At 39.1% G+C, this 18,389-nt stretch overlaps 1 protein-coding gene across 2 annotated transcripts in view; it reads left to right on the top strand.

The window, feature by feature from the left end:
* Positions 1–18,389, top strand: part of CCNYL1 (cyclin Y like 1) — a 47,033-nt gene that overhangs the window by 21,749 nt on the left and 6,895 nt on the right. For both annotated transcript variants that reach the window (XM_026111128.2, XM_064515221.1), the window contains 7 exons: positions 3,389–3,463; positions 5,751–5,785; positions 7,512–7,612; positions 9,074–9,109; positions 9,875–9,926; positions 13,734–13,853; positions 15,967–16,133. In XM_026111128.2, coding sequence (XP_025966913.1) covers positions 3,389–3,463; positions 5,751–5,785; positions 7,512–7,612; positions 9,074–9,109; positions 9,875–9,926; positions 13,734–13,853; positions 15,967–16,133 — 586 coding nt within the window. The remainder of the gene's footprint in view (positions 1–3,388; positions 3,464–5,750; positions 5,786–7,511; positions 7,613–9,073; positions 9,110–9,874; positions 9,927–13,733; positions 13,854–15,966; positions 16,134–18,389) is intronic.

Here is an 18,389-nt window from a genome sequence, read left to right as displayed (position 1 = left end):
AGAGGATGGCCAGACAAATATACTGATCAGCAACCTGTTTGTGTGTTGCAAGCCCCTTTTATCCCCTTTTCCCTCTGTTTTGCTACACTTGTGCCTCCCCGATCCACCCCAGTACCTCCCTTTTCCTGCCTTTGGTCCTTCCCCTGAACTTCGCATGAATCTCGTGCAATCTGCAAATGCTGTTCCCAAGTATTCTGTAATGAGTCCTGTAGCCCTGTAGGTGTTAATCCCCCTCAGGCTGTAAGGTGGTCTGGGGACTGTTTGCTCTTCCAGGGGGTGTCAAACCCAGACAACGAGCTGACCTTGGATCTATCTTCCTTGGATAGTCCTGAAAGCAGCCAGGTCAGGGTGCTCTGTTCGCTCTGATTAGGTTATTGGGGTTCCTCTGCCAGGTGGTGGTCCCCAGTGATCCTTTCTGTTTGCAGAGGTGAGGCCTTTAATCGCATGAGCAAAGATCCTGCCCACAGGAAGGAAGAACTGGCAGCAGCACAGGCTGGGGACTACGTGCCTGGGGGGCAGCTCTGCTGAAAGACCCTGGGGGTCCTGCTGGACAGCAAGCTGAACGGGAGCTGGCAGTGTGCTCTGGCAGCAGGGGAGGCCAGCAGCATCCTGAGCTGTATTAACAGGGGCAAAAGAAGGAGCTTGAAGGAAGTGATTATTGCCCTTTACTCAACAGTCATTAGACCGTATCTAGACCGTATCTAGAACTGCATCCACTTTTGTCCCCCCCACCCTCAGTATAAGAAAGACATGGCTAAAGTGAAGGGAATTAAGCAGAGGGGGCACCGAGATGCCCAGGGGGCTGGAGCACTTGACCTGTGAGAAGAGACTGAGGGATCTGAGCTTTAGTGCGAAGAGAAGGCCAGACTGGGGCAGGGGGTGCTTGCCAGGAGTCTGTCAGTACCAGAAGGAAGCTGCTGGGGAGATGGAGCCAGGCTCTTTAAAGCGGTGCATAGCACAAGGATGAGACACCAAAGGAGGTAAATTGAAATGAGAGGTTCCAGCTGGATAGATGGAAACATTTTCTCCCCATGAGGACAGTCAGGTATTAAACAGGTTGCCCGGAGAGGCTGTGCTGTCCCCAAACCCTTGAAGGTTTTTGAGACCTAAGTAGATAAAGCCCTGAGCAACCCAGTTCCACCTCATACCTGACCCTGCTTTGAGCAGGAGGTGGACTAGAGACCTCTTGAGGTCCTTTCCAACCTAAATGATCCTATTCTAAAAGTTGCTGTTAAATAATAAATAAATAAATGTTGAGTTGTTCTTTCTGTGTTTGCATAAGATCTGTAACTTGCTAATAATCATCTGTATTTTATTTCTGCATATTGCAGTCCTATTCTGTCTGTTGATACTTCAGTCATTTGGTAGACTAGCAAAATACTTCCACTTCTGATTCACTCCTTTCTCAAATCCAAGAAGTTGTTTAAGATTTGCCATTATTAGTGTATTCTTTGATGGTCTCTGTTAAAGTCATTTTTAATAAGAGTAGCTGCATTAGAAACTGAAATTTGTCTCCATACTGTCTCTTAAAAGTGATTTTGTCAGATCAGTGTTGCAAACTGTTGTCAAAAGTGTGGACAAGTTTTAAACAACTACTGTGTTATCTTTTGATAGTGAAAATGCACCAATATGGCATATCATTGTATGTTGGATTTTTTTCCAAACATCAAATTTGTATTGCTTCAAGTGCTTCAAGTATGAGCTGTAGGGCAAATTCTGTATCAGGGCTTCTAAACTTGCATTTTAACTACATGATTAAATTCATATATCTGTTCATGGCGTGCTGTGAATGAGCACAGTAAGGTGGAAATAGAAAAACTGTTTTCTTAAGTTAGCTTTTAAAAACTGCTCAAGAGAGTCTGTTTTCATAGCTGACTGTGATATTTTTTGAGGGAGGAAATTACTGGATGAATAATCTTCATGTTCCTAAGTAGATCTTTGTTACTTATACAGCAGAAATTCAAAATCACAGTGGTCTGTAACTTTTATTGCATCCTGGACTAGGCTCAGAACAATACTGTTGGACTAAGATCAGTGATGTTGTAAGACAAATATTTGGAAAACATCCAGGTCGAGATACCAGTGTAGTGTACCAGTGGGAATCTGGAAGGAGAGGTCTCGGGGATGCACGCACTTCTGCAGTTACACTTACTGACTGACGCCTGAGGGCCGTGGCTGTGCTGTGTGTTACGTGCAGTAGCACCAAACATTCATGCAGTCAAGACTATTAGCACCAAGACAATTTGTGCATACTTTGGTTAACTGTTTCACCAGAATACTGTTAATGGGGTGCATAAAAATCTTTTAAGATTTTTTCCTGAAAAGTTGATGGCATCTCTTAAATGACTTTGTACTTTAAGGGGGTTTAAGGGTGTGACAACTGCTTTGGCATACTGCCTTGAAACACTAACACATGTGAGTTTTCTAGTTTGTGAGCTTACGTGCTGTTGTGGTTAGCATGGTATAAATAGCACATGTGAGGATCAGAATGGCAAATGGAAGTGGATGAGAATTTGCTCCTTCCAGGATGTACAGGATCATAGTATTAGAAAGACGATTCTGTTCATATGCTCACATAAGTTGGTGCCTCTAGCATGACTTCCTCAGAACAGCTGTTTCTTCTCTCAGAGCTAATGCTAGCGAAAAATTCCATCGTGTTTACAGTTGCATCAGTCCAAGCAAACTTTTTAGTGATCGCTCCCGTCTTAATCTAAGTGCGTAATGTATCCTCATCTGATGCCGTCACTGGTTCATTGTGGCAAAGGATTAAAGCAATCAAGTTATACTTAAATAATTATATATTAAGTGCACAGGGTTTTACTTGAAATTCTGAAAAAATGGAATAGGGTAAGATCTGTATTTTGATGTTTATCAGCACTACTAAAGTGTCTTATTAGGATCTATTACATGACCACAAAGATTGTTTCCTGTCGTATTGGATGCTTCAAGCATGGAGTGAAAGTAAGGTCAGCAGTGTCCGTTTCCTGTAGCTTATGCTCTCGATAAAGTTCTAGTTTGCTGCCCCCTTCCGCACACAGGCTCCGCATCCAGCTACCCTAACACCCGAGGGCGCCTATTGACTTCTGAAGATGTGTATGGGTTCCTGAGGTCTCCCTCTCCAGATTTGGTCTTGATGGGAACTGTAAACTACTTCAGAGCTGTACGGCAGTAGAAATATATCCACAGGATTTTTTCAGAGAGGAAAATTTCAAATTTTTATTTATCTTGGTAAAAGAAAGATTTTGCTTTAGACAAACCACCCATTCTCTGTGTTTCTGGTCTTGTCTTCATTACTATGCTTGAGCATTTTAAGGCTGAGTAGGAATCCTCGCAGTATCATCATCGTTGTCCATTGATGGTCTCTCCTTTTTTGTCTTTTCTTTTTCAGATTTAGCCTTGGAATCTAATCCATCTGATCATCCCAGAGCAAGCACAATTTTCCTGAGCAAGTCTCAAACAGATGGTAAAGTAACTTTTTCCAATTAAAAGACAAGTGGGGAGGAAAACGGGAAAAATAACTGTCTATTTTAATTATACATCTCAAAAACACTTAAATTGCTTTAATTCTTTCAAAGCATAGGGATTCATAATTTGCATGTTTAAACAGAAGTGTGTTCATAGGCTGTTTTACTTAACACTTAAAATCACTTGTTACTCTAAGGACGTTCAATATCAGGAGATTTCAGATTTCGGATCGTAATAGTCTGAAGTCAGGCTTTAAGCATTGGTGTTTTTTATGACCAGGAACTTTTTAAAATTGCTTTCAAGTGGATATTTTTCCGTAAGGAATATTAAGCCTAAGCTATCAATCTGTATCAGTTGCTTTTGAATATGTTGTTTTAATCCTTTTGAATAGTTTCAGTAGCATAATCATTCTTGAATTCTGTTTTATAATTATGTGGGTAATTACATGGATTTAGCATGATATTCAGTTTCTTTGAAAGCAGATCGCTTGTTTACTTCATATAGTCAATTTTGAACAATTACTATAGCTTATGCATACCAACATGCTTTTAAAAAGTGGAGATATTTTTATATTGCATAAGCTAAAAAAAATGACAGTAGTAAATTTTGAAATTGCAACTAAAAAGCAGTGTAAGATACTCTTTAAAAAAACGCTTTTGTTCCTTTTATAGTTGCTCCTTGTTTGGCGTGGGTTTTTTTTAAGGCAGTGGTGTGCTTGTGTTGATGGAAAGCTCCAGTGTGTCTGCTGCCTTGGCAGAGCTTTTGCCACAGAAAAGTAGAATCTTTTTGACAAGTCTGTCAGTTCCAGTCCTGCTATTCAGAGTCCTGTGGCAAGTAGTAAAATTGTTAGTTATATCAATTTCACAATGCTTGGATAATCTCTGAGCAGCAGAAACAAGCGCTAGCATTATTAACAAGAAGAGGTGATACCAAGGAAATGTAGGCCTCTTTCCTCAAAAGCTCTAACTAAGGTCAGTTTTCAAGCAGAGTTTGACCTGCAGATTTCAGCCAGCGCTTAGACAAGTGCTGCTTAAGGTATAATTAGCAAGTTGACTTAATTCCTGAACATTATAGGACAGCTTCACTGTGCAGCCTTTAAACTCTGCCACAAATAAGTTTAGAATACATAAACATCCTGCCGAAGGTAGTATCTCTTTTAAACATGATTCCGTATTCCTCTAATGTAATGTACTAAGGTCGTCTACACTTGCAGACATGTGGAAAAACAGTCTACTAGGTGAGTTAATAACTATAAAACTATTCTCTGAAGTTTTTATTAGTTGGATGAATAGATTTTTACATGACATTTTTATGGACAAGTCAGGCAGAATAATTTATTTTGTATTTCACTGGATCTTCTTTAGCAAACCTTTCATAGAACTAGTAGAATTAATATCATTAAATTCTCTTTCACCAAGATGCTATCAGGATCATGAATTTTGGTTTAAGTAAAAAGATCAAAAAATTTGGACACTGTCTCCAAATCCTTAATTTCTCTAAATATGTAAGCAAACGTGTCCTTATGAGCACTTGTAAGTACAGGTGCTAATGATCTAAAGTCAAAAGTTTGGAAAAGGGGGTGCAGTCTGGTATCCAGGCTGGTCACATTCATGTAGCTTGTTGCATTTTTAGAAGTACCCATGTGGAACTCTCGGCTCTCCTTTAATGGCATTGTTTCATTTTACTGCTACCATTATAGCTGAACGTTAACCCTTACTATCTTTTTTAAAAGTCCGACACAGTTTAAAATGATGGAACAAGATGGTTTCAGTTGTACGATAAATACCATCATCTGTGCTGTGAAATACCTTTTCCCTTTCTGCTGTCTAGAGAGCCTTAAAAGGAGGAGAGAGAACATATATATAATGCTGGGTACCTCCCTTCATTCCTGCACAAATTCAGCAGCTTCAACGTGTGATGTTTTTACTTGTGTTTGCTAAGTGGTTGCTGGTTGATGTGAGACATTGTCTGTTTGAATTATTTGAAATGATCCAGTTTTTCATGGTCTAACATCTTTTCAAAGCTGAGACTTTTTCCCCTTACTGTCACGGATAGAAGTAAAAGTACATGTGGATAGCTGGAAGTCGTATGTAGTTTACTAGCTTGATAAAACTCAGTATTTTTTTCTCAAACTTTGCTCTTCCAGACACCTAGTAGTCAAATTTGAAATGTGTAATACTCATGTACTTCAGAAGATAAGGTTAATAGAATGACTTTTTACTGAGTGTAAATTGAGACTGTATTTTAGAAACTTCTAAGTTCACATTCTTTCTCCCTTATTCTAGTGCGAGAGAAGAGGAAGAGTAACCACATCAACCATGTAAGTAAAACAAATTCTTAGAGGTAGGGTACTGGTTAAAAGAATATTAGCATATTGGGACAAAGACAAATTCAAGAAACAACTGTAGTAGTTGTAGGTATACAGTCCTACATGCACTACAAATCCTTCTTAGCAAGATAAAACTGAATTGTCTTTGCCTATCTTAAAAAAAAAAAAGTGAATAAACAGGCAAAGTATCCCAGAGCATACAATAGCTGATGTCAAAAGCATACTAAAGGATTTTCAATTTTGACTATTTCGAAACAGTAATGGAGAAAATATAAGTCAAACTACCTATGTTGGTATTTAAAATAAATAAAACTGGATTCATTTCTTAGCTGAGATGACAAGTCTTGAATGACTTGTTTTTTGAGCATCATTACAGGGTTTATTGTAAGAAATGTATCCAGCACAAAAAGTGATGAGCAAACAGTGTCATCAGCATGATGAACAAACGATAACCTGTTAGTTTTAAAATCTGCTCTAAGTTTTTTCTGCTAATATTAGTTGTTTTTCTTTGACACTTTGGAGAAATGTTTGTGAGATACAGTATCATCAATAAGTGAATAAAAAAAACCTATTGACTAGGAAAGCTGAGAATGGAAGTTATTAACACAAAGCTTAAAAAATAATGTCTAGCAGAAGCGTTTACTGATAAGTTCCTTGTAAGGTAATGATATTTCAAGCCCGTTACATTTTAGTATGATTGTGGGGCTTTCTTGTTCTGCTTGCTGTTTTTTTAATTACAGTTTCAGCTTTAGTCTGCCAGCACCAAGGTGCTGACTGGTTGGATTGTTTTTGCTGGCAGACTTCAACTGGAATGGGAGATGTTCCCAGGCATCCATTAGTGGTGAAGGATGTCAAAGTTTCCATATGGAAGTCTTTCAAGTTTTTAGACTTGGCATTTAAATAGATGATGGCAGAAACTAATGAATCTCGAACTGCTTGATTAAAACTCTTCCCTCAGTTATGATGTCCTAGCTGTAGTTCAGGGCATTCTCTAAAGATGCTTAGGGAAGCCTGACTTAGTGGTGTAATAAGGTAAGAAAATTTCTTAAAGAATAAAAGCTACAGTGTGAGGACAGATGATGGAGTGTATTGCTAGTTCTAAATAGTAGAAGTACTGGTAATGGTAGTCCTTCATTTCCTGATTCCAGGTGCTAAATAAGACATGAGTGGAGAGATTCATGTCAGGAAGAGTTTTTTCTGGAAAAAAACCCAACCAACCAACCAAACAAAAACAAAAAAACACCCCAAAACAAAACTGTCTTTACAGAGAAAGGTATTGAATAAGCAGAAAATATAAACATGTAGGAGATGGTATAAAAGAAGGAAGATGATTATGGAGACATAGGTAATCTAAGAAAGTACATAGTAGAGAGAAAAGACTGAGACCAGATCTGGCAAGAACGGAACGGAGGAGAACTGAAAAAACCCCAAAGGATCGCTGCTTTAGTTGTAGCTATTTCTGCTGAAAATTACTTACCTAAAACATCATGTTGTATATTACAAGGAGTGGTGTATAGGTATATCTTACACAAGAAGCATCCTCAGCAACTTGATTGCTATAGGGTAGTTTACATGCCAAGAGCAATCATCTACAAAGACCTGCTCTGCAGTAGCTATCTACATTCCAGGTGTAAACCCAGTAGTCAGTTTAGTAAACTAAACCGTACAGAATCAGTCCTCATTAATTTATTTCCTGTTCTTTTTTTTTCCCCCTAAGGTTTCCCCTGGGCAGCTTACAAAAAAATATAGCTCATGCTCAACAATATTTATAGATGACAGCACGGTCAGCCAGCCTAATCTTAGAAGCACAATAAAGTGGTAAGTACCATTTGTCATCCACACGGGACCGAGTAACACTGCAAGGTTTGTTTGGGATTCTGTGGGGTTCTTGTCTGCACAGCGTTGCCAATTCAGATTGGTCATGGAAGGGCTCTAGAAATCCAGTTAATTGTCTTGCTGTTGGTGAGAGCTGCTTTCAGTGACAGAGCTAATGTGCTGCTGTATTTCAGTACAGTTGTCATTATGCACTTGAGAACTGGAGGCGGTGCTGAAGTGTGTCAGCATTTTGGGTTTAAAATTAAGGGGGTTCAAAGTCTTCAAATTGAAAGCCAAATCCAGAAACTGTAGATCAGGGAAAACTTGAAATGGATTTTGCATGGGATTGTAGGAAAAGTTTGTAAGACTGCATTTGCTACTTGCCAGTGGTATTAGCCTGCCCTCTAGTTGTGGATAACTGTATGTTGCTGGGTTTGGCTTTAGTTCCAGCTTTTCTACTTTTTCTTCATGTATTTGTTATTTTAGGTATGTGAGTTTGATAATTATTTAGTCTTTTTGGCTCTCCAGTGGAAATGACTATTTGAGCTATTGTTTTGGATACCACGGAGATGATTCTCTGCGCACAGAGAATACCAGCTGAGAAATGAAAAGATAGTTTACTGTGCTCGAGGGGAAAGGAAGGCACGCTAGCTTCAGGCCCAGAATGCTTTAGTGCTGTAACACTTCAGTAAAGTTTGCAGATGTCTAAGTTGATCTGTCGCTTTCAAATCTGGTTTCAAACAGGCATCTAGCATGTCACTCCTCCTTCTCCAGAGAAGAAAGATCCTAAAAGATAGAAGATAGTACTTTTGCCATTTTGAAGTGGTGTACAGCTTGCAGCAGATCAGAGCTTTCCTGTGATGGAGTCCTGTGATACAATATTCCTGCTGTCACTGCCAATAAAGCATCTGAAATTTTGGCCACAGATGAGTGTCAACATGAAATCTGTTGCCTTATTTGACTCAGCAGAGACTGAGATCTGCTCTTGTTCCCCTCTTGAATTATGCTGACATTCTTCATTTTTCTCCTTTCATTAGACAGACCCCATAATTTGACAGGCAGAGATATGAAATTAAAACATCAGCAGTACAACAGTATATGTAACATTGAGTAGAACAGTTAATGTGCTTTAGGCGTGGATAGTTCATACTTTCAATAAATGTTACCTAATCGGGTAATGAGTAGTTGTGTTTAAAATCTGGCATAACGTTTCTTTTATGGCATAAATATATGAACACAGAACATAGAAGTAGTTTGGCCAGCATATCTGGTTTCTGCATCTGTTTTGGCCAGTTGCCATTGAGGCAGGTAAACATCAAACTGAGACACAAAGTACTTAAGGGTGTGAGGGGAAGCCAGTGCATAATGGATTCTGAACATTTTGTCCTAAACAGCAGCCTATGCATCAAAATGGTACGCACAGAATATGCTTGGTTAAATCTTTTTTTTCTTTCTCCTTTTCAGTGTTACATTAGCAATATTCTATCACATAAAGAACAGGTGAGTGATCTTTAAATTTCTTTTTCAAAATAAATTAACTTTCTTTTTGAGCCAGGGAAAATGGCCTTGGTCACTTAAGTAACTGCTAGTACAACTTCAGACACAGCTATGATAACTTAAAGGAGTTGAAAAATTTGGCAACTTTATGGTGTAGCTGCTTTCTCTTTGTACCCCTTCTTGAGCTGATATGGAAAGGTCAGTAATATTACCCATCCTCTGTCACATGCCTCCTCAAGAGTGATCAGAACAGAGGAAGTGAGGAAAATATATGTAACTCACTACAAATCAGCCTTGGGCTTTGTTTAGCTTTTACTGAATACAGTGGTAGAGATTAGTTTTGGTAGGTGAATGAACACTCTATCCCGTGTACAAATAACCCTTGCCATTATAGCTAATTACAGTGTATACTTTAAAATTACAGCTGCCTTTTTAAAATAATGAATGTTATCAATTAAATGGTTTCAAGTTTTAAGGGAGAACTGTACCAAACATAATATGAACTATGGCTTCTGTATGTGGAAGTTTAATTTAACTTGCTAGTGAGAGCATGGGAGTTCATTGTTCATTGTTAGCTTGTTAAATATTCAGTTAAAGGTCTCATCATGAAATACCTTGCAAAAATACAGTAAAACTTCATACCATGCTCTACGAAAAGACGAATGATAAAATATGTCCCTTTATCCTCTTCAATGAGTAATACTTACTAGTGGAACATACCATTGCCAGTTAAGTCTTGCTGTTAAAACAGAGATTTTTGCTTTGTAGAGATTCAGACAGATCACTGGATATTTTTGATGAAAAATCTCATCCTCTCACAGTAAGTGTAACTTTTTTGATCCTGTGTGTATATGAACATACATTTTTAATCTTGTTTTGTATTGTATAAGTCCTAAAAATGTCTTTACACCAAGTCACAAGCAGGTTGATCTTAAGTTATATCTTATGTATAGGGCAGACTGTCCTCTGAACTTCTGATATCAGCCGGATCATGAATACAGCCCAGTCCTTCAAAATATTGCAATTTATGCTTGTTTTCTATGCAATGTCTGAATATAAATAGAAAGCAAGCTAGTGAAGTGCTGCTACTTCCATATTGCATATCAGGACTTTGTGTTGTCTTATTCCTTTTTTCCCCTCTTTAGCACTATGACAATCAATTAAAAAGGCTTTCCTGTTTACTTGTGAAGACATGGTCAGTACATACGTGCCTAACCTTTCAAGTGACTGCAAACAGGACTACATAGTGCACGAAACATCACACAAAGCAGGAGACAGCAAGTCTGGTCTTTAAAAAACCTGAAAGGCAAAATTTTAAAGCAAATATGCTTAATCCTGCTTACTCTAACAGGTAGGGTCGTTCAGGATGTGATTCTAATGTGACTGGTTCTGGGACACCTACAAAACCTCATAGTACAGAGTAGCCCAAGGTTGTGTGCTTCCCATGTCCAGTCTGAGAAGTACTAGATTTATGCCTTTCCTATGGTGTGGCCTATTTTATTCTGTCTTTCATTTCAAATGAATTTAGCAATGCTTTAGTTGCTGTAAAAATTCAGTTTGCTCTGGGAATTACGTGACCAAGCGCAGCTTAATTTATCTCACAGCTTTAGCTTGTTAATAAATAATGTTAAATGTGAAAGTTTGTTAAGAGTATCACCCCTGAACAGGACCCAGTGTGCTAGGAATTGTACACTTTAACACATGTAACTCTTTACTCAGTAAAAATAATGAACTTCAGGAGGAGAGCTATATAGAAGGTTTCTTGCATGGACAGTGGCCCTTCAGGGGAAATATCTGGTCCAAAACTGTTTTTAACTACCTAAATCAGTTGTTTCATATTGAAGATTCTGTATGTAAGATGAACTCCAGTTTATCCTGACAATTTCTTTGTTTATCAATCTGACATCTTTTGATCCTTTCTTAGAGCCTACTTCCTATTTAATGAGTATGCATAGAGGAAAATCACTGTATCCTTCAGGGAAAACTTAAATGTTTGTTCTTAGTACTGTGTACAGATAGAAACATAGTAATGGCTGTCTGTCATACCTTTGAGGGAAAAAATACAAATTACTTGCTAGTTTCTATAGCAATAAGGTTTGGGGCCTAGCACCCACAGCTCATTTGAAAAGGTTAATTAGTTGGAACAAATCTCCGGACGCCTTATCCTTTAAGGATTCAGTCACAAGGAAGTCCAGATCCAGACAACTGTCCAGGCTCAGTTGTCCCTAATTGCAGAAGTAACAGGCTTCAAGTTACCAGTCTTAGTTATCAGTCTTAGTGTTTTCCTCTCAATTTCAGTCGTCACTAAAGTATTTCCAGGTGTGTTTTTGTACTGCTTGTACTGACCAGTTCTGGATGGCTCCCTTTGCCTTTCTCCATGGCACTTTTTGCCTTTTGTTCAGTTTTACTTGCCTCTTTTTTGCCAGGTTTGCAGGTACAGGATCACCAATTGAGCTTTTGTGCCTCAACCTCAGAAATCTTGATTTTTGTGGTCTTAGCGTTGTTTGAGTGCCTTGAACCAGAAACCGCTCTTGTCTTTATTCTTTGGAGCTATGTGCTTCTGGTATTCCCTTGTCCACGTAGCATGCTGGATCCTTTGAGTCATTTGGAAGGACCTTAGCATCCACAGCAGAAATGTAATGAGGAAGAGTACACTTGCTGCCTTTTCTGCCTGCGTTTGGCTCCGTGTTACAATGTTCCATGGGGACATGAGACCATCCATGGGGATGGGATGGTCTCAAGTATCTCCCTCCGGGTACTCTAGAGAACTGCGTGAGTCTAACTCGGAGACATGAAGGAGGAGATGCTTGAAGTGTAAGCGTCACCCACGCTTGGACTGCAGGTGTTTGAACTCCCCGCTGCCTGTCAGTAGCAATCCCGTGTGGTGGTGTTCCACCATTAGTTCTTGCACCGTTGGGGATTGTCGTTGCTTCTGACAAGTTACTGAATTGTATAGTTGGCAAAAGGTACTTCAGTGTCAGTAAGTTAAAGGATATACTTGCAAATACATTCCCATTGCAGAAGACTAGAGTTCTAGTGAAATCCTCCAGGTTTTGTCATTAGTACAGATTCTCTAAACAAACTTAGTATTAAGTTTATCCAGATGTGGGAAAAGGAATCTTCTTTCTTTTTAAGCACTGGTTTATGATGTCTTGTCCAGTTGTTGCCTCTTTCGAACCAGCTGTTGAAGAGAGGCCCCAGACAATTTATTGCACCACTTTGGATGGTCTGAAAGGCAAAGGAGGAAATGTATGCACTGAACACCTATGGTTCTCTTCTGTTCTGTCCTTGAGCACTTGGCTGTGGCTGAGCAGAAGGCCAATAGGTGCGGTTTTGTGAACAGTAAGTCCTGTGGCAGTACCACAATCTATTGCTGCTGCAGGTTTCTCTTTCAGAATAATGCTTGATTTACACGGCTAGTATGTGACTGTAGCTGTTTGATCCCTGATGAAAGGCCTCTGTCCTGGCTTTTGCTTCCATATATAAATGACAGAAGCACAAAGCTGTAGCATGTGTGAGCTTAACTCAGCCTCAGCCGTGTAGGAATTTAGGCAAGTGGGGTCCTGCCCACATTATTCCTAGTGTTGCATGCCCACCTTGAGGAGGTCACCATTGGTGGAGTTGTGGTGTGTTAGAAGGCTGTGTGGAGAGAATAAAGTTAACTCACCTCTTCATTTTACTTCACACTGTTATCTGGCTATTTTAAACTACAAAACCACATGAAGATACTTGCTTCTCTGCCTACCTTACGGATACTTGCTTAATGCCAAGCAGCTACACTATTCTGATTTCATATCCTCGCTGTACTATAGGTCTAACTCAGACTGTAGAAAGAAACTATTCAGTGTCAGTCTTGCAGAATTAGTGTATGAAGTTGGAGCTCCTGAACTTTCATGCCTCTAAGAAGAGTGCTGAATATCAGATGTCTTGGGGACAGAGTCAAAATTTTTGAACACTCGCTTCAGGATTGCTCTTACGGGCTATTTAATACTAAGCTTTTTTTTCTTCCCTATCTTTAGAAACAGTTTAGGATAATGTCAAAGTTAAATCTAGCTGTTCATTGGCTTTTCTGTCTTTCTGGATTTTCTAAAGAATGAGTCCTGTGCAGACAGTATGTTACCTTCCAGTTCTGCATGTACTGGAATTAGTAAAATGTGTTCTTTAGCTCTTTTTCAACTTGAAGGGGAATCTTGTGAAGTCTCTTAATTTTGCCTTTTGAAAAGCCAGTGCTTCCTTTGTGTGTATATGACTAATTTTCTTGCAGGGAGACACCTTTTTTTTTTTTTTTTTTTTTTTTTTTTTTTTTTTTGTCTGTAAAAAGTTCCATGGACAACAGCTAACTCCAGTAATAATGCTGGTAGTTCATGCTCTTTCCCACTAGCCTTGCAGATTGAAAAAGTTTTCAGAACAAAGGTATTATCAGCTAAAGCTCTTGTTTTTGACTTGGAACATTTGTAATATTACAAGGCAGTAATTCAAAGTTCTTTCAGTATAGTATTTCATTCTCTGTGATATTGAAGGCTGTATATACTTCCACTTGGTGAGAAGAAATAACAGTGTGTGGCTGTTCTTTAAAGTCATTAATAAGTAAAAGAGATATTCAGTAATCCAGAGGACTTTATTTCAGCGGGAAGAAGTTCCAGATGACTACTACAAGCATGACCCTGATCACAAGCACATCTACCGGTTTGTACGGACACTTTTCAGTGCTGCACAGCTGACAGCTGAATGTGCAATAGTGACACTGGTAAGAGATGCCTGGTTACTGAAACTTAAGCTTGTGGAAGGTGTTCTTTTTCCCCTCAATGTGTGAACTGCTGAACTGACATTTAAATAATTAGATTATCTGATCAAACTTTATTAATAATGAAGAGACTGTACAAGTGAGTTCATTTGAAAAGATCTCTAAATAGTCACAGAACTGGTTAACTTTAAAGGAACTTACCGTTTCTGCATTTGATTATGTAATGCCTAATCACTTGTCCAATCACACATTTGTTTCATAATATTTAACTCACTGAAGAAGACTGAGAAGGGCAGAGGAGGGGGCCACCATAAGCAGTGGGGTGTACTAGGATCAGTGACACAAACATCTTTTCTTTTTGTTGCGCAGAGGGAAGTGGGAGAAGCTCTGAGTTCATATAAACCAGAACAGTGCAAGCAACAGACCCCCTCAGGCATCCAGGATCAATACTGTAGGAAATCCAGCAGATGAACTTTCTCATTATCGTGTCCTTCAGCCACCACCTCCTTTCTTTCAAACCTAGTTTTCACCAGTCTAAATCTTGGATGTTTTTCCTCCAGTTCCCATGAGGGTACTTGGAACTTAAAAACAATAGTAAGAGAAAATATTCTCATTAAAGTTTACTGTTTGATTTCAAAAAGTGAGATGGATTTAAAACAATGAATATGATACTGATTATTTTATTTACACACACACATATACATGTATATAAAGAACAAATAAAAAAGCAACCTATATAATCACTGCAGTAGAAGGTCTATTAAACTCTGCATTTTGCTGCACACTAGACTTCAGTCTTCATTGTGGCTTCTGTCTGAAAAGCAGTCTGAAAGGAGAAAAGGAGAAAAGAGCTGTCAGCAAAAGATGCAGAAGACAATGTGGCAACTAAGCAGACTCAGCTTCAAGGACTTTTTAATAATGAAATAAGTAATTTAAAAGGCCAGATTGTTATTAGTTATTAAAAAAGAGCTATTGAAACTCTGAAAGCATTTTGAGGTTTTTGCTTTTCCAAAAACATGCAAGCAGTTTTGACAGAACAAGATAATACCTAACCTCAGGCAAGCTAGCCAGCTTAAGTATTCACAAACTCAAACGGAAATAGAGTTGGTTTTCGGAGTGGATTGTACCACTAGATGGCTCTGGCATTACAGGAACGCCTTGAGTCCAGTTGAAGGCTTCAAGCAAAGGAAGGGAAGAAAGTGTAGGGAGACCCTACTAACAGGCATTGACCCTGCCCTTAGACCCGTGCAACAGCTTCTTGCACCCTCTGCGTTATCTGACGTTTCGTTAGGACCTTGGCGATAAGTAGTCTAGGGAATGGAACATTAAAACTAATCTATATTCAAATTTGAAAGTGCCAGTTATTTAGTACATGGAGCATTACGGGGGTGTGAAATAGTAGAAAACTTTAGGGAAAAAAAGTAGGAAAGGACTGTTTCAACATCACAGGCTGATTTGAGATTACATGGGAAGAATGTGGAAAAGACCTTCACATATGTCTGAACTTGGTACCTTTCTCTGTCTAGCACTCACTGATGTAGATGAGAGCGAAGGATGACGTTGTCATAGGTGAAGAATTCGAGTCTATTCCTGACAGGGTGAAACAGAATAGCACTGTGCTGCCTTTCATCGTGGAATGATATAAATTAATGCATCTTCATCGCATGAGTATAGATCACTGTGCAGGTTTTAGTATGTCCTGTTTAGCTGGAAGTGCTGAAATTTAACCATGATTAAAAAGCTAGTGTGGTACTGAGTGATTAACAATCCCAGGTATGCCCTAATGAGAGCTTATCAATGACTGAGTGACTCAGTGACTGAATGAACTCTAGCAGGGTGTTTCACTGAAACAGCAGAGTTCGTTGCTCAAAACTGATTCTTCAGTACCTTTATTGTATACCTTAAAGTGGTCCAGTTCATATGTTGTACTAAAAAAATAGAACACGTAACTCTTGAAAGTCTGGATTCTAAAGGGTAAGTAGTAATCACTGAGGCTTATTTTGACAAACTTAATGGTAAAGAGATAAAATAGTCATATTGGAGTAGCATGCTTGCTGCTCAGAACTTGGCTCCAGGTCTTAAACACACATCTAAAACTTTTTTTTTCTTTTTGTAGGTTTATTTGGAAAGGCTTTTAACCTATGCAGAGATTGACATCTGCCCTAGTAACTGGAAGAGGATAGTCCTGGGAGCTATTCTGCTGGCTTCTAAAGTCTGGGATGATCAGGCTGTGTGGAATGTGGATTATTGCCAAATATTGAAGGACATTACTGTTGAGGACATGTAAGTTGCAAGGTTTGGTTAATCTGCAATATTTTTTAGAATGGCAGTTTTCTTCACCATGCCTTACCAAAAAGTTGTCTGTCCTCTGTTGCTACAATATACATGCATGATGCATATCTGGTGTCAGGCCTCATTCCCTTATTTTAACCTAGGAAACTTTAGATAATCCTGCTTCGAGACGAATCTGAATTAATATTTCTAATGACTTGGGTGAGTAACTTCTTTAAAGTTAGTTTTCTTTATCTTTTCTTCCCCAGTGATGAGACATGGAACTTGCTCCTTGCTTTTGACATATCTTTCACGTTAGTGTAACTCTGAAGTACCAAATTTATAGTCTTAACAAAAATCTTTCTGAAAAAAAAAAGTCCACTAAATTTTTTCCCTGCCTTTTCTGTTTTAGAAGTTGCAAAATTGCAAGGTAAGCTGTAACTTGTGACTCCTGTAACTTGTGACTCCCACATCTAGTTAAGGCCTAAATATTTCAAGGTCTGAATTCTTGGATGCTGCTTTTGGCAGACAAGTGTTATTTGCGTTGGTATCTGTGGTTGCATGTGGGTGCATCCAGCTAATGCTGCAACTCATCCTCTTTGGGTGAGTTCTCTAGACTTGCCTACATTGCTGAGAACAACATTCGCAATCTCACTGCTGCTTGTTGTATGAAAGGTTGTTTCTCTTACAAATTCTTGCCTCAGACGTAGATTTCAGTCTTTTTTAAAATCTCGAATCTGCTCCTTTTTCTTGGTGCACTCAGCTGCAAGCCCTGCAGTTTCAGAGGATGTTTGTCCTTGTGGCTGCAGGCTCATGCTGTGGGCTGAAGGAGTGTTTATGGGGAGTGGATTTGGCCCATTAGATTTTCTGTTAAATTCCAGCTCACAAAGTTCTAGCTCTGCGAGCCTTGAGATTTTAGCATTGTTGTTTTAATTCTATTAGCCAGCTTGCTTCTGTATTTCCCTCATTATCACAGTGCTATAGATACTAGAGGGCTAGCTTAGTATCCTGCTTTCTGGCCTTGATAAACTTTATGACATGTTTTGTGTGGTTTTGAGTTTTATCACAGCATAGAGCCATAATTGGTTTGTGTCCAGGCCTTGTAGTAAAAGACAATATTAGTACAGGAACAGGCTGAGGTGGAGGAGGTTTGTACTCAGTTCTGATGGACTACTTATGTGAGATACTCTGTTCCTGCCCTAAGCTCTCTTCCCTAGATTCAGCCTAAGGCTAATGCTTAAAATCCACTAAGTAAATATTTATCTAGGACTCTTTTAGTAGGAGGAATATCCAGTTGTCCTTCTTTTAGGTTTTTCTAAATAGGGGAGGGGGTATCTAAAAATGGGAGAGTTATCTCCACCAAAACCACTTTTTATTATTCAAGGTATTTTACACTGCGAACCGCAACAGCAAACAGCATCTTGTTTTATACATACTCCTTTCCTGGGAGTTCTTTGTCTCCAAAAGCAGGGCTCTGCCAGCCATGCTTTCAAGAAGGCATAATTAGTGATTTTATACAATGTATATCTTCACTGAACCTGGCTCAGAGTGCTTGTCTATCTGAGGAACATACTTGAAGCGTTGCTGCAAATAACTCTGAGATGGCTGAAGTGGGGTCAGCAATGCTAGGAGTGCTGGAGTATACATCTTGCTCTTTTTGATGTCTCTTCTTGTAGCCCTATTTGGGAAAAATCATGTTGATAGCACTGAAAATATCTGTAACAAGAGGGATGTTTATTCTCTATTGCCAATGCTGGGTGTCCTGAAATTGTCAGTACTTACATTTCCAAAGCATTGGTAGTGGTAGGGGAAAGAGACTGAATGTAGGCTTATTTTTTTCCCCGAATTTGAAGATGGGATTTTTCAATGCTGATCTCATTTGAAATAATTTAGACCTTTGAATTTAGGAGTGGGCGGAGACTGTACAACCCTGTCTAACTGTGGCCCAGGAGTGTCCAGCCGAGGCCCTGCACTGCTGCAACTTGGCGGAGTTCACTTGCTCCTGGGCTGGGTTACGCCACCATAATTGGGACCTGCAAAAACTGCTTAAAAAAGATACTCAGCGAAACTTGAACTAGTCACTTGATGGTGAGCATTAGCTATTTTGAATACAAGTAATACTGAGAGGAAACAATTGGCAAAGGACTTTGGATATAGTGGGATTATAATGTTGGATATAGCTGGTGATGCTGCTGAAAGAAAAAACCCCAAACCCCAACAGCTCCCCACCTACAGCGTTCTTGGCAGAGCTGTACCAGAGATCAGTCC

Source organism: Dromaius novaehollandiae, chromosome 7, assembly GCF_036370855.1.
Source record: "Dromaius novaehollandiae isolate bDroNov1 chromosome 7, bDroNov1.hap1, whole genome shotgun sequence".
Lineage (NCBI taxonomy): Eukaryota > Metazoa > Chordata > Aves > Casuariiformes > Dromaiidae > Dromaius > Dromaius novaehollandiae.
Note: the sequence above shows the minus strand (reverse complement) of the source record. Positions and strands in the feature narration are given on the sequence as shown.